This window comes from Anopheles coluzzii, chromosome 3, assembly GCF_943734685.1.
Source record: "Anopheles coluzzii chromosome 3, AcolN3, whole genome shotgun sequence".
Classification (NCBI taxonomy): domain Eukaryota; kingdom Metazoa; phylum Arthropoda; class Insecta; order Diptera; family Culicidae; genus Anopheles; species Anopheles coluzzii.
Genome location: NC_064671.1, coordinates 91,330,433 through 91,345,418, shown reverse-complemented (window position 1 = coordinate 91,345,418; position 14,986 = coordinate 91,330,433). Strand labels below are relative to the sequence as shown.

At 50.3% G+C, this 14,986-nt stretch overlaps 7 protein-coding genes across 13 annotated transcripts in view; 3 read left to right on the top strand and 4 right to left on the bottom strand.

Moving 5' to 3' along the window:
* LOC120958765 (kinase D-interacting substrate of 220 kDa) overlaps window positions 1-2,141 on the bottom strand; it is a 31,074-nt gene extending 28,933 nt beyond the window's left edge. For 3 of the 7 annotated variants that reach the window (XR_007452722.1, XR_007452723.1, XM_049610129.1), the window contains exon 1: window positions 1,054-2,140. The gene's annotated coding sequence lies outside the window, so the exon portion shown is untranslated. Of the gene's footprint in view, window positions 1-1,053 lie in introns of all 7 variants that reach the window. The other 4 variants (XM_049610126.1, XM_049610128.1, XM_049610133.1 and 1 more) reach the window with 2 other exon arrangements.
* Window positions 2,142-2,553: 412 nt separating this feature from the next.
* LOC120960189 (eukaryotic translation initiation factor 3 subunit B) lies at window positions 2,554-6,687 on the bottom strand. Its single transcript, XM_040384214.2, has 4 exons — window positions 6,488-6,687; window positions 4,743-6,289; window positions 3,461-3,779; window positions 2,554-3,375 (listed from the first exon to the last, which is right to left on the bottom strand). The coding sequence occupies exons 1-4, from the start codon at window positions 6,576-6,578 to the stop codon at window positions 3,281-3,283; spliced, it is 2,052 nt and encodes a 683-aa protein (XP_040240148.2). The 5' UTR covers window positions 6,579-6,687; the 3' UTR covers window positions 2,554-3,280.
* Window positions 6,688-6,794: 107 nt separating this feature from the next.
* LOC120960191 (ubiquitin carboxyl-terminal hydrolase 46) lies at window positions 6,795-9,866 on the top strand. The gene is made up of 5 exons (XM_040384215.2): window positions 6,795-7,020; window positions 7,164-7,244; window positions 7,359-8,201; window positions 8,278-8,421; window positions 8,492-9,866. The coding sequence occupies exons 1-5, from the start codon at window positions 7,018-7,020 to the stop codon at window positions 8,597-8,599; spliced, it is 1,179 nt and encodes a 392-aa protein (XP_040240149.2). The 5' UTR covers window positions 6,795-7,017; the 3' UTR covers window positions 8,600-9,866.
* On the bottom strand, window positions 9,749-11,025 carry LOC120960194 (60S ribosomal protein L21). Its single transcript, XM_040384220.2, has 3 exons — window positions 10,913-11,025; window positions 10,391-10,557; window positions 9,749-10,302 (listed from the first exon to the last, which is right to left on the bottom strand). Exons 2-3 carry the CDS (start codon window positions 10,517-10,519, stop codon window positions 9,943-9,945), a joined length of 489 nt encoding a protein of 162 aa, XP_040240154.1. The 5' UTR covers window positions 10,520-10,557; window positions 10,913-11,025; the 3' UTR covers window positions 9,749-9,942.
* Window positions 11,026-11,077: 52 nt separating this feature from the next.
* LOC120960192 (probable RNA-binding protein 18) lies at window positions 11,078-12,171 on the top strand. Its single transcript, XM_040384217.2, has 4 exons — window positions 11,078-11,187; window positions 11,258-11,316; window positions 11,482-11,556; window positions 11,629-12,171. Exons 3-4 carry the CDS (start codon window positions 11,488-11,490, stop codon window positions 12,052-12,054), a joined length of 495 nt encoding a protein of 164 aa, XP_040240151.1. The 5' UTR covers window positions 11,078-11,187; window positions 11,258-11,316; window positions 11,482-11,487; the 3' UTR covers window positions 12,055-12,171.
* A 1-nt stretch (window position 12,172) lies between these two features.
* Window positions 12,173-13,102, bottom strand: LOC120960193 (probable 28S ribosomal protein S25, mitochondrial). Its single transcript, XM_040384218.2, has 4 exons — window positions 12,809-13,102; window positions 12,642-12,748; window positions 12,476-12,563; window positions 12,173-12,406 (listed from the first exon to the last, which is right to left on the bottom strand). The coding sequence occupies exons 1-4, from the start codon at window positions 12,943-12,945 to the stop codon at window positions 12,232-12,234; spliced, it is 507 nt and encodes a 168-aa protein (XP_040240152.1). The 5' UTR covers window positions 12,946-13,102; the 3' UTR covers window positions 12,173-12,231.
* A 273-nt stretch (window positions 13,103-13,375) lies between these two features.
* LOC120958150 (26S proteasome non-ATPase regulatory subunit 7) lies at window positions 13,376-14,721 on the top strand. The gene is made up of 2 exons (XM_040380732.2): window positions 13,376-13,700; window positions 13,776-14,721. Exons 1-2 carry the CDS (start codon window positions 13,529-13,531, stop codon window positions 14,618-14,620), a joined length of 1,017 nt encoding a protein of 338 aa, XP_040236666.1. The 5' UTR covers window positions 13,376-13,528; the 3' UTR covers window positions 14,621-14,721.
* The last annotated feature ends 265 nt before the right edge of the window (window positions 14,722-14,986 follow it).

Genomic DNA, 14,986 nt, shown 5'->3' with positions numbered 1-14,986 from the left:
GAACGAAAACAAACTCCTCAAACATGTGTGTGTGTTGGTCGGACCAGTTTGCCGGCTGCAGGACACACTTTAATGAGCATCGCGTTTAATGACTGTAATGTCATGCTGCAGTGCCCCTTTTTCCTCGCCACATCACCATAACAGTGCTCAGAAAAGCAAGAATGTCGTCACTCTGTGCGCTCAAAAAACTAATAAACAGCGAGCCGGCATTTCCGAACATTGCTAATTAAATATTGCCCAAACCGTTCCTCGCTCTCCGATTTTCTCCGACCATCCGACATCGAGGATGAATTCGCCCATGCTGCCTCGCTGGCTCCTCTATGCACGTACCGCGACACACCAAAGTGTGCCCCCCGCGAAGAATCAATGAAATCAGTCACGCTCGAGAAGATCGTCACTATTAATAGAAGCAAAACGGGGAAAGGAAGCAGACCCGAAATCATGAATATCTGTGTCCACCCAACGGGCCAAATGGTTGACAGCTTGTTGGGGCCTACTTTGCTCATTCATAACTTATTCAATCGGTTTTAGATGAAAAAGAGAAATGCTCTCTACCACCATATCATTAAACCATCTTTAATCGGAGCCACCTTCTCACACGGCGAACGAAAGGTCAAGTGCAACGTGTGGTGTCGCTCGCCTACTATGAGGGCAACCTTTTGTTTCATCTGCAGCGCAGGGGAGGGATGAGAGAACACAAAAAAACCGGAATCTGACCCTTCGCTCATCAGCTGCTGGTTCGGTTGGTCGCGTCATCAGCAACATTGTCGCCACGCAACGACCCGTTATCTGCGGCGTGCGTAACCTTCGCGCAAACAACCCATGGACGGGTGTGTGTGTGTCTGTACGTGTGTTGTGTTCTTGCGTCAAAACTGTACGCGCCGTAGCGGTTTTGTGTCCCGTTCTTGTCGTCACGTACATGATGGTTTGGGGATGAAGGGAAAATGAGTGTGTTTGTCGCGAACAAATGATCACAAATGCTTCATCATTTGCGCTACTGTGGTAGAAAAGAAAATGGTCATGGTGAGGAAGATGTTTTGCTGGCCGACTCACCTGTTTCCCGATGCGGATGGGTCTTCAAAATTGGAATCTTCTGTATAAACAAACAACAAGCTGTGTATGTGTGGTTGTGAAGGGGAGGGATGTATGTCTTATCTGAAAAAAATACTGCTGCTGCTGCTGGTGACCCTGTCAAACACAAGCAGCCAAAGGGTCCAGCCACAGTCCCTTTGTTTGCTCTGGAGCTCGCTATATCCGCTGATAGTTGAAACACTTTCTTTCTCACATGGACGATGATTACGTTCTTCGGACCGTGATGACACTCACTTGCAAACTTGACGTCCTTGTTGGAAATGCAATTGCCTTGCTTTCCTTCCACCACTGCACTCGCCCAAGGTTACGGGAACATTTGGCCAGCAAATTTTCATCCAACACACACACACACACTCACTCACACCCGTTTGTACGACACTTTTTCGCCTTAAGCTTCAGCGTTTGCGTTCTAATATAGATCAAACAGTAACTAAAACGGAGCACTTTCTTTCCGGATGTCACCCCCGGGCGGCGTACGGGTGTTTACGGCACCACACAACAAGCACACAGCCAACTAGATCTCTTCGCTGCCCCGTGATGCATCACAAATCTTGCACAACGCACACACACACGCACCCGCACCTAATCCGGAAAGGATATAACAACACGACACTGTTTGTGCTGAGGGCTGATGGCTTTGCTCCCTTTTAGCTGCTAGGGCCGCACACTGCAAACGCACACAGCACTACTGGCTGTTGCGTCCAGCTTCGCTTTTATCGCGACGTTGTTCTTGCCTGTGGCACGGCAACATAGACGAATGCGATGGGAAGCGAGCACCGGCGGGGGAGAGCGCGGAGAAGAAGAACAATATGCACACCATGTGTCCCGCACACAGTGTTCCGCGCCCGCTAGATGCGCTTAGAGCATGTGGAGTATTGACTCTTTTGGAACGGAATATCCACAGCGACACTTTTTTGGCGAAGAAAAACGCAACGAAAACAGCGTGCAAAACGGGGCTAAAGACGCACCACCACCACACGAGTTGAAGCAGCAGCAGCACATGAGCGTGTGTGGTGAAGCGACGTCAGAATGTGTGCTCTGGTGTGTGCGTGTGTGCGTGTGTTTGTTGTGTTATTTTCGTCAACGCAACCGATCGTTCCCCCGTTGCACAACAGCGTGCGCCGGGAGACGACGGTAGGACATTTGCAGTGACATTTCGTGCAATGATTTCTGTTGAAATTTTGTAATTGTTGAAAGTAAATACAAATTACATTACTAATTTCGGTTCTTGCGTATGAACGATTTATGAGTTAATATTTGGATCAATTTCCAAAATTTACACGATTTTTCAAATATGAAATAAATTTGAATAATGTTCCAAAATCGTTAAGGTAATTATTTTTGGAGCAATTAATCGCTGACAAAATTCTCGAATAGAACTCTGTCTCCCAATCATGCCAGTAATATAAATTCTAAATAATTTCGGATCAATTTTACCCATCGTTCACAAACGGCATAATATTCTGTTCCGTCCAATGATGTATCGTACAATAGCATATTATATTTATTAATGATCATACTGTTTAATAGTACGCTTTTTTCGATTTTACTGAACGGTACGTACACGATTACCTTACTTGAGGAATAGGTTTAGTTACTCTACTTCGAAATAGAACCGGAATTGATGGTATTCTAACGGCACACAAGCTGTACGACTACTGCCCGATGACGATGATGATTGCAGAAGTTGCCTCAAAATGTCACTTTGCAACTGCAATTGTCTGCTATGAACCGGATCTTCCCATACACCATTGAACGAAAGCCTCCTTTTCTCGCCGGGAAACAACACGTGTGCACATTCAGGAGCTCGCTCCAAATGATCACGCACGCACACACACACACTGTAACCGTATCCTTTTGCTAGCTGCGTTGCCCGAGGAACAGGATCTTGCGTTGGTCGGGTCTATAAAATGTTAAAGCAAATGTTGCGCGGAGGCTGTGTGCGCGGCGTGTATGGAATTTGCTGTCCTCCCCAACCTCTCCCTCTTTTCACTCTCTTTCTTTCTTCCGTCGCTTGTTGCGTACCTCCCACCGCAGTAAAAGATCCCCGAACGTGTGACAGCGCTCCCCGGTACGAAAGCAGCGGTCACACCAGCGCAAGGGTCGAATGTTGACGGCGGTTTGCTTACATACGCCACCGAAACACACCACGCCGAACGACGAGGATGTTGGGGTTGCCTTCTACGGATTACTCGATGACGGTGGTATCTTCACGTACAAGTATTTCAACAATTTCCTCCTCTACATTATCTGGATCAGCCTCCAGCGTATCTGTGTCGACGTCTGAAAGAGGAAAGCAATGAGAGAGAAATCCATCCATTAGACATTACTCTGCAAAGAGGGAAAATGGCCCTCAAACGGTACGTACTGTTTCGCAACTGCATGCGACGCTTCTTCTGGTCCTCCCACTCCTTGACGCGCTTCGATCGGTACTCGGTGAACTGCTCCCGCAGCTTGGCACGCTTCTCGATCAGCTCCTTGGATGCGCGCGTCATACGCAAACGGTCCTTGCTCTCGAACTGCGAGTAGTACTTCTTGAGGTTCTTGAGAATCTCCTTCTGCTTGGCGTCCGAGAGCAGGGTCGGTGGGCGCGGCCGCCACAGGAACAGCATGAAGTTCTTCAGATTGACGCGCTTCAGTATGCGCCCCTGGAATGACCACATGTAGTAGCCCTGGTCTTCCTTAGCCTGGGGAGAGGAAGGGAAAGTGAAATCATCATACAAAGGTAAGTAAAGGTCGGATGTTGTGGGGTGCTTTCACACAAAATAATTATAATTATGTACAGAACAAGCATCGTCCTAGTGCGCAAACGAACGCATGACGCAGTTGGTAGAAGGACTACTTGCTCAATTACTTCGCTTTTGGAGGGTAAACTAAGGAAACGTTCAATGGGATTATTTGCAAGAACAGTTGCCTAATGGGCCCTCCGTTTTAAAATCAATTGAATTATTTGAATTTCATTTCCCTTGTCGCTCTATGACTCAGTTATTATCCAAAGCTGGCAGACAATAACACTTTAACCTATGTGCAGAACAAACATCGTACCTAATACGCAAATAAAAACGCATCAAGGAATGGTTAAAAACCCGGTTTGCTCAGCTAATATGATATTGGAGGGTAAACTAAGGAAACGTTCGATAGGATTGCTTCAAGAACAGTTGCCTAATGGGCCCTCCGGTAGATGTACACGTCAATGATTTCAACTTTGTCCTTGCCACACCAGCTTTCGAATTGAAAATAGATTCTTATTAAATATATGTGCAGACCAAGCATGGTACATCATGCGCATAGAGACGCAATGACTAATTACTTGCTCAACTAGCTCGCTTTTGGAGGGTAAACTAAGGAAACGTTCGATGGCATTATTTGCAAGAACAGTTGCCTAATGGGCCCTCCGGATGAAGTGCGCGATAATTAAGACAACTATGTCTTTGCCACAACAGTTTTTGAATAAGAAATGAAATTAAATACATGTGCAGAACAAGTATCGTGAATAATGCGCCAAACAAGCGCATTGACGAATGACTTACTCCACTAATTACGCTATTGGAGGCTAAACTAAGGAAACTATTGACGGAATAATTTTCAAAAATAGTTCCCTAATGGGTCCTCCGCATTTGGCAATTGAAAGAAATGGAAATCAAACCTACCTTTCCGGAAGTGCCCGTCACGACGTACCGACCGGTCGGGTCCCACTCCACCTCCGAGGCACGGTAGTGGTCGCCCGTCTTCATGATGCTGAAATCGTTCGTGTCGACAAACTCGAACGTGCCCATCTGCAGGTTGGCCAGCACGATAAACTGTCCCCGGGGCGACCAGAACAGGTGGCCGCACACCTTCTTCTCCAGCTTCTTCACCAGCACCGGCTCCTGGCCCTTGTTCGTCTCGTAGAAGCTCACGTTGGCGGACGACGGCTCGCCGTGGATGATGGAGAACTTCGAGCCGACTGGCTCCCAGGCGAACGCCAGGATCGTTTCCTTCACCTCGACCGAATCCACCGGTATGTCCTTCTCGCGCATGTGGAATATCTCGAAGTTGTAGAACATACCGAGGAACTTCACGTCCGAGTCCTTCTTGTCCTTCTTCTCCTTCTTCGACTTGGAGAACCGGTCCACCTTCACGCACAGGTAGTCGCCCGACTTCTGCCAGTGGATCTTGCAGTCGGCCACGTTGAACAGGTTCTTCGTGCGCAGCTCCGTCTTCTTCGGGATCGCCATCAGCGTCACCTTCGCCGGCACGTCCACCTCCTCCGCGACCCAGTAGGCGATGATGTTGTCGGTCGGCGACCAGCTGAAGTTGCGGATGCCCTCCACCCGGATCGACTTCATGTCGAGCAGGAAGAAGGTGGTCGTGTCGTAGATCTGGATCTGGCTGTCGACCAGCCGGGCCACGTACCGGTCATCGTGCGACCAGCGCAGCATGGACGCGTTCGACATGCCGTCCGACACGAACGTGCGCTTCTCCGCCCCGGTGCGGATGTCCCAGATGACGATCTTCTGGCCGTTCGGGCCGTACGTCACCAGGTACTGCTCACAGGGCGAAATGTCCACGAACTGTGCGTTGCTGTGCGCGAACTTGTTTACCTTGACGAAGCTCGAGCCGCCCCACACGACGACACCCTGCTTGTGGAACGTTACGATGTACGTACCCTTCGGCGACCACTTGACGTACGTGTCGGTGAACCGCTCGCGCTTGAGCAGCTCCGTCGGTTCCGGCTGCGTGTTCTGGCAGAACTGTACCTGCACCGAGCCGGGCACCGTTTCCGACACCACGCAGAACTGGTCCTGGGCGTCCGCCTCCAGCAGGAAGTTGTACAGGTCGTTCTGCACCTTGTACGGTTGCGGCTGGGGCGGGGACCATTCCTTCGGGATGTCCGAGTACTTTTGGAAGTCGGCGAACCGGTTCACCAGCAGCGTGTAGTGCTTGTCCAGCCGGTAGTTGTTCAGCGACTTGACCGCCTCCTCCGCGCTCTCCTGATTCTTGTACTCGACGAACGCGTACCCCTTGGTGTTGTCCTCCTCGTCCTTCGGGTAGTGGACGTTCACGATCGTGCCGGCATTCTTGAAGATCTTCTCGATGATGCCCTTCAGCTTGGGGAAGCGGGCCGCACCGACGACCGGAATGTTGTCCACGACAATCACATTCTCTACGCCGTCCGATTCGCACGGCTTCTGCCGCAGGAAGTCTCCCAGCAGTTCTGGAAAAAAAGAAGTTGTCGAGTGCTCGGCTGTAGGACAATTTCTTCACCGGGTGGCTGAAGATGGAAGCTGCCTTCACACGTAGCCCACCAACACCAACACACCAATCGCCCCCCCCCCCCCCCCCCCTCACAGCATCAACGATGATGACGATGACAGTGCGCTGGCGGGTGCACCCACTTGCGGCAAGCACTTACCCTCGTCCGACACATCGTCCACGAATCCCTCCGGATCGTCAAAGTTGGGCTCCTCCTCAAAGTCCTGGTCTTCTCCCTTCTTTTTGGCCATCCTTGGCTGCCTCGGGTGCGTCTGCAGTAGCGAAAATTCGGAGCGATCGGGCAGGCTAAATTTCGCGACGTTTGACAGGAAGACCGGAAAGGAATGAAAAGAAAACGCCGCTATTCTGTTTCCGCACAGTTGGCAGCACACGGGCGGGCGAGCCCGCTTGACAGCTGCCAACCAGCGACAGCTACGCAGCTGTCACACACGTCAAACACGGTTGCGAGGCAGCCCTGAACAGGGAAAAAACTTCAGTCCCCCTTCCGAAAGGCGCTGGAAATTTCCTCTGGCAAACAGTTTGCGTGCGAAAAAAGAAAAACACATATTAAGCTGGACAGAACAGGCTTGCTTTTGTTGAATCGGCTTCCCGTGTGCTCCTGGATCCTCTTGACGTGACGTGCCTGCAGCAAGAATAGGGTGTTTTAATGGTGCATCTTACTGGAAGAGGATGGTGAGTGACGTTGTTGTTGTTTGGTCATTTTGCATCGGCAAAACTGGTGATGGTCGGTCCCCTCTCTCTGAGGGGGACTGGTTGGTGGGACCCTTGCCGTAACATTGAATTCACCTTTTGCTCGCTGTTTCTTTCCCCTGCAGGGTGCCAACATTTCCCAACTCGAGCGTGACATCGGGTCAGACCAGTTCCCTCCGAACGAGCATTACTTCGGACTGGTCAATGTGAGTATTTGTCCGCCCGTGCTCCCCTCTCCAGGGAGTGTCTACTGACTAGTTTTACATTCCATCACAACACACACACACCTACTCACATCCGGTTCTCAATGCTGTTTCCAGTTCGGCAACACCTGCTACAGCAACTCGGTCCTGCAGGCGCTCTACTTCTGCCGCCCGTTCCGGGAGAAGGTGCTAGAGTACAAGGCAAAAAACCGGCGCACGAAGGAGACGCTCCTCTCCTGCCTGGCCGACCTGTTCTACAGTATCGCGACGCAGAAGAAGAAGGTCGGCTCGATAGCGCCGAAAAAGTTCATCGCCCGGCTGCGCAAGGAGAAGGAAGAGTTCGACAACTACATGCAGCAGGATGCGCACGAGTTCCTTAACTTTCTCATCAACCACATCAACGAAATTATACTCGCGGAACGCAACCAGGCCAAGGCAGGGGGTGGTAGCGGTAGCGGTGGTGGCAGTGCCGGCGGCAAAGGCAGCAGTGGCAACGGAATGGCGAACGGCACTGGCACAGCGGCGAACGGGCCGGACCTGAACGGTGGCCTCAACGGGGGCAATGGCGGCAGCAGCAGCAACAGTGGCAACACCGAACCGACCTGGGTGCACGAAATCTTCCAGGGCATACTGACGAGCGAGACGCGCTGCCTCAACTGCGAAACGGTCAGCAGCAAGGATGAGAACTTTTTCGACCTCCAGGTGGACGTGGACCAGAACACCAGCATCACGCACTGCTTGCGCTGCTTCAGCAACACTGAGACGCTGTGCAGCGATAACAAATTCAAATGTGATAACTGCTGCAGCTACCAGGAGGCGCAGAAGCGAATGCGCGTGAAGAAGCTGCCGATGATACTGGCCCTCCATCTGAAGCGGTTCAAGTACATGGAGCAGTACAACCGGCACATCAAGGTTTCGCACCGGGTCGTGTTCCCGCTCGAGCTGCGATTGTTCAATACGGTATGTGGGTTGGGGATGGGGAAAAACATTCCCAAATCAGGGATGGTATAATTTAAATCATTATTTCCCCCCGTAGTCCGACGATGCGGTCAATCCGGACCGGCTGTACGATCTGATGGCGGTGGTCATACACTGCGGCTCGGGCCCCAACCGTGGCCATTACATTAGCATCGTCAAAAGTCACGGTTTCTGGCTGTTGTTTGACGACGATATGGTTGATGTAAGTCAGCGACAGGAAATGTTCCTTCCTTTACCATTTCTAATCAATCTTCCCTCTTTTCCATCTGCAGAAAATTGAAGCTTCCACCATCGAGGACTTTTACGGGTTGACATCGGACATACAAAAGTCTTCGGAAACGGGTTACATTCTGTTCTACCAGTCGCGGGATTGTGCGTAGAAAAAGCCAGCCGTTTGCTGCTCACAGTTTGTGGCAGCTCCTTGGTAACCGTTGGTAACATGCCCCCTTGGTATTAGCATGCCGGACGGTTTGCGCGAGCATGTGGAGCGCGAACGCTTTCACACGCAGCAGTTAGTGGTTATGTTAGTGAATTTAATTTTGTTTATTTATTTATTGTGTAGCAGATGTGTAATATATCATTATATTATGTAGTATCGAGCACGGGCAAGCGAAGGCGAAAGAGAATGTACAAAGCTGTGGGGAAAGGTAGAGAAGGCGGAGCGTATCGAGGAGACAGTGCGCTTGCGGCTTCTCTTTGCGCATCGTCGGCCCGGGCTTCGGAGCGCTTAACGTTTCGCTCAGTTGTATGAATTTTAATGTGATTCTTATTGTTATTGCTTAACGGGAAAGGAGAGGAATTTAGCAAGTAGGACGCAAGAGCAAGCTCTATTCTTTCTGTGTAGGGAGGAGGCCCGTACAATACGAGCGTAGTAATCAAACCTATTCTTTTTGCGCTACAGGACAGCGCGGAACGATGGCTCAGCCATCGAAGGAATCGCTGGGTTTTGTTTTTCCGTAAACAATCAAGTTTAACTCGTTTCTGGGACCATGGTTGTCATGGTAACTGTGTGAAAACAAGGCCATCCTCAGCAGCTGTAGCGCCTGAACCGTGTTAAGAGAAGGATAAGCAGCACACAGGAGAGTGTAGCATCGATTTGGAATCGAGCAAAAATACATTACTACCAAACATGATACATTTTCTTTACACTAAGGCACCGTTAGATGAAGACGAAGACGAAGAAGAGAAGGAGAAAGCTGCAGGAAGGGAAAACTCCACTTCGAACTAGAAACTCTGTGCAGAGAAGGTGAAGAAGGAATGATGCGCATCTTGCCTAGTGGACGAGGGGAGAAGAAACAGTTCCACCAAGAGTGGAAAATGCCAATAATGATAGGAACACTTCTAATAAAATGGTAACAAATACCAACCAACTGTTCAAATAATGTACTTGGCCTTATCTTTCGTACAAGGGATCCGAACAATCGTTAAAACTCAAATAAAAGGTACGAGATTATCCTTTCTCCTCGCACCACCAACGAACACTTTCTCACAATAAGGATCAAAAACAAATAACCGATGGTCGAGAGGGGTTCAGGTTTTCATCACGTACTTTGTATTATGGATGTAATTCATAAAAATTATTTTGTTTTTACTTCTGCTGCTGCAGCTATCGAACCGCAGCAAACCAGTACAACACAAAGGACCGTGTGCTGCACAATATATACACACTGCACGGGACACGGCACACTCCAACCTCACCCAGTCGTGCGCCACCACCGCTCGCTTAGGCCACGAATTCGTACGGGATCGGGGCGAGGAAGATGGGCTTCGGCGGGTTCTTGATGACCTGAGCCTGGCGCGGCTGTTTCGGCTTGCGCTTCAGCGACACCTTGAAGCCGGGCAGCTTCTTGCCCCGCAGCGCCATGCGCTTCTCCACGTTCTCCTTGACGCGGCGCAGGAAGTCCTCGCGGCAGCGGGACGGCTGCACATGCTCGACGCGGACGTTGATGCGCTTGGGTAGGATCTTGCCGCGAACGCGCTTGTTCACGATCACGCCGAGCGCGTGCTTCGAGACGTTGTACACACGGCCAGTCTTGCCGTGGTACGCCTTGTAGGGCATACCCTTGTGCACGGCACCGTGTCCCTGTGGTGCGAGGAGAGCGAGAGAGAGAGAGCAAACAAGGTAAGACAATTGATTACAATGGTTTAGAGCGGGACTCGCATGAACGTACCTTGATGTCAACATAGTCGCCGGACTTGTAGATCTTCATGTAGGTGGACAGCGGGATGGTTCCATGCTTGCGGAAGCCACGGGAGAACATGTCCCGAGTACCACGGCGATAACCCTTCGAGTTCGTCATCTTGACTGTCGGCTGGCTTTACGGAGGTAGTGAAATTACTGAAAGAGAACACAAGCGTACGGAAAGGTCAGTTGAAATGCTGATCAACCAACACACCACCCCCAAACTGTATCGTTTCGCCCGCCGGCTTCGTTCGTGGCAGACGATGCTGCAGACGATGTGGTGGAAGGGCCTCCCTGCACACATGAACACATTTGTTGTCGAAGCGCTTGTGAGTCGCCACGAACCGCTTCCCTCGAAACATCGCCAATCGTCCGACACCGCGCGGACAATCGATACTGTTTCGAAAGGAGGCCCTTTCGCCCATCGATTTACATCGTTGCGAACGAGCCAAGCAAGGTACTTTGGGTAAAATAATCGAATTTAATCACCAACTTTCTGCCCGATACGTACTGTCAACTTCACGGATGCCGAGGAAAAGATCTGTGGTTCGCGCTGTCAACGACGGGTGGCAGCACGCACATCCGGCTGTCAGTGCTGCAGGGTTGCATCGTGGTTTGCCAAGTTGCCTGTTCGTGCGCGGCTCTATAAGTGCGGAAGTGTCGATTATAAACAGACATTTTGTTGGACGTTTGACAGCTCAAAGCAGTACAAAAGAGAAATTGTCGTAAAGCAGATAAACAAACAAAAGTGCTGCTGCTTTTCTCATCGAAATGGATCGTTTGGAAGTAAGTTATTTGTGTTAAATCCATTCGCAAACAGTCCTTTATCCATTCCTTATTCATTTCCATCGTTTAGCCCTCCTCGCAGGACGACCGCAGGCTTTGGCTTGGGAATCTGGACAGTCGAATCACCGAGTAAGTAGAGCTCCAACCCTTTGTCGCCTTCATGGCGGACGCTAACCCCATATATTGGAACAAACCCCCGGTTAACCGTTCACTTTTTGCTTTTGCTTCCGGTTCGTTTCCACCAATCGGTATCAATTACTGAAAATCGTGCAAAAATACGGCAAAATCGAAAAGTTCGACATGCTGTTCCATCGCTCCGGGCCGCTAGCGGGCTATCCGAGGGGGTACGCCTTCGTTACGTATGAGAACGTAAGTCGAACACGCCACACATTCTACGCGACATGGTACGCAACTAACGCGCGTTTGTTTGTTTGTTTGCAGCACCGAGATTCGGAATCCGCACTGCACCGGCTGGATGGGAAGCTGGTCGGGGAGAAAACGATCGTCGTCCGGTGGGCGAAACACGTCAACCGTGAGGAAAATGATCGATCGAAGCCCAAAATCGAGATTCCCTGTCTGGCAGGCGGGTCGAAGGGTGGCTCCAACGGTCCGCTAAGCCAGCAGACTAAAATTCAAGCTCTGGAAGCAAAGCTGAAAATGTTGGAAAGCCGGTCGGACGATCTGGTGATCAACAGATCGACTACCGCGGAGCGGCCCATCATCGAGCGGTACCAGTACAACATCCACCAACCGCAGCGGATGGATCCGAAGACGAAGCGACCGCTCCACGAGGGCGGCAGCAGGGGCCGTGGCGGTCGTGGCGGCAACCGGAGCGCACCGTACAGGCACACCAACCGCCATAAATAGTCGCAAGCGGACTGGACGATCTCACCACCTCCCATCGGCGAATACTCATAACTTTACAACATGTATTGCTAGCTTTAAACCTATCGGACCGACCGACAAGAACAAAGATTCATGAATATAGAAGCTAAAAAACTAAACAAATTTATTTATCCTTCTTTTGCCTTCTCGTGCACGAGATTATTCCTTCATTTGGTACTTAAACTTGCCTCGCATGTGCTTTGGCACGGGCACAACACCCGGACACGGTAACTGGCCGGGAACTTCGCAAATGCAGTGCTTCATGCAGCCGATACCAAAGTTGGCCGGATTGTCCTGCTTTTCGGCCAGCTTCGCTTCCGCCTTCAACGTTTCGCTGTGGAAAGGGAAGGAAAATTTGTTAAAAGCATGAACCAATAGGCTGACCGCTAACCTCCATACTCACTCAGATTTTCCCACCACGGTGGTCAGGTGTTGTAGAATCTCCTGCCGGTTTTTACTGTCAATATCAATCAGCATCTGTTTGCCGTTTTCTGCAACGAAGGAAAGCGAGAGTTTTGCATTAAATTGTATGAATATAGTAAGCAAACAAAGTTCGATCAAACTCTTACCAAAATAGCAGCGAATAAAGGGAGACGGGGTCATGTTTTTGAACGTTACCACTTGCACCTTCGGGTTCTTGTACTGTATCTGGGGAATGTTCCAAAACACGAAATCTCTGCAATGGGATAGGCTTTTGTTTAGCAACGATCTTGAGGGAAGTAAGCAGAGCACTTACCTGGCTCCTTCATGGTGCTCTCCGTACGTGTTGTAATTCACGCTGAATATTTTTACCTTATCCTTCAGCATCAGCTGGCCGGCATTCAGGTACTGCAAGGTTCTCCGAATCGGAGCCTTTCCTTTCATGAAGGGCATCTTGGCAGCGAGGTAGAAGGTTCACTTTCACTGTTTAAATAAATATTAAAGGCAGCAATAGCCAACAAGACACAGATAAATGTGTTTTTGTTGAGCAGCAATTGCCGACTTTGCGTAAGATTGTGCCTGGAGGGGGGACTATTTGTTGTGGAAAAATAGGCAATGTGCCACTGACGTTTCTTGTCATTAGAAGCAATGTTTGTTATTTATTAAATATAAAGCGGATTTCATAGAATGTTTGTATATTTTACGATGAAAAAGCAACACATTTAATTCATAATTTTCCTCAATGAAAAAAAGTAACAGAAATGATAATCGCTTTACGATAGAACATTTGTCACCCACGCTACCGCTTGCGCGCAGTACGCCATCAAGGAAAGCTGTCTGCAACGTCAAAACGGCTTGCCAACGGAAAAAGAAAACAAAGAAAACCCGGCCATTAAACGTCAAACGGAAAACTTGTTTTGTCATTGCGAAGAGCCACCGAATCCCAGAAACAAAAATCATTCGTTTCTGGCACTGTTTGTTGTGTTAAATCGTTCATTTTCCGCTACAGCACAAACCCCTCCCGAAACGTGAAAAAATGCCGTCGGAACTGAGTACGACCAAGGTGATCGTGCACCCGCTGGTGCTGCTCAGCGTGGTGGACCACTTCAACCGGATGGGCAAGATCGGCAACCAGAAGCGCGTTGTCGGTGTACTGCTTGGCTGCTGGCGTGCGAAAGGTGTTTTGGATGTGTCGAACAGCTTCGCAGGTATGTAGCGCTGGTAAAACGCTCTATTCTACGGCATCGCTTTGATGTTCCGCTTTCCCGCTTGCTCATTCACAGTGCCGTTCGATGAGGATGACAAAGACAAATCGGTCTGGTTCCTGGACCACGACTATCTGGAGAACATGTACGGCATGTTTAAGAAGGTGAATGCCCGCGAGCGTGTCGTCGGCTGGTACCACACGGGGCCGAAGCTCTGCCAGAACGACATCGCCATCAACGAGCTGATTCGGCGCTACTGTCCCAACTCGGTGCTGGTCATCATTGACGCGAAACCGAAAGACCTGGGCCTCCCGACGGAGGCGTACATTGCGGTGGAAGAGGTGCACGACGATGGTTCGCCCACGTCGAAAACGTTCGAGCACGTGCCGAGCGAAATCGGTGCCGAGGAGGCGGAAGAGGTCGGCGTGGAGCATCTGCTGCGCGACATCAAGGACACGACGGTGGGCAGCCTGTCGCAGAAGATCACGAACCAGCTGCTGGGGCTGAAGGGGCTGAATGCACAGCTGCGCGACATCAAGCACTATCTGCTGAAGGTGGGCAATGGGCAGCTGCCGATCAACCACCAGATCGTGTACCAGCTGCAGGACATACTGAACCTGCTGCCGGACATTGCGCAGGAAAACTTTACCGACACGCTGTACGTGAAAACGAACGATCAGATGCTGGTGGTGTATCTGGCCTCGCTGGTCCGGTCCATCATTGCGCTGCACAATCTGATCAACAACAAGCTGACGAACCGGGACGCGGAGGAGGGCAAGAAGGGTGACGATGCGAAGGACAAGAAGGCTCAGGAGGGCAAGGATGCCGGTGCGGATAAGGATAAGGCGAAGAAGGAGAGCGAGAAGGATGGCAAGAAGGAGGACACGAAAGCGGAGAAGGGAAAGGATGAGAAGAAAAAGTAATACGCTCCCCTCGAGTGGCTGTTAGGGAATGTATTTTTTTTTCTGTGTAAGGAACGCATAACACCTTTTTCGGTAACAAAATAAATTTAAATTTAAATCAATTTTGCGTGAGTCGTTTATAGTGCATGCTTTGGTAGCGTGATGAGTAAAGTTGGCAAAAATCCGGAGTCGACTCCAATTCGGAACCGAATTCGGAAGACAGGTCTGCACAGCATTATCAGGAGTCGTTCGGAATCGTCTAGAGTCGCCCGGAGTCGCCCGGATTTTTCAACATCCAGAGTCATCCGGAGTCATCCGGAGTTATCCTGAGCGGAGTCCAGAGTCATTCGGAGTCGTCGTTTTAAGTCATGCGAGGTCGTAGTCGTC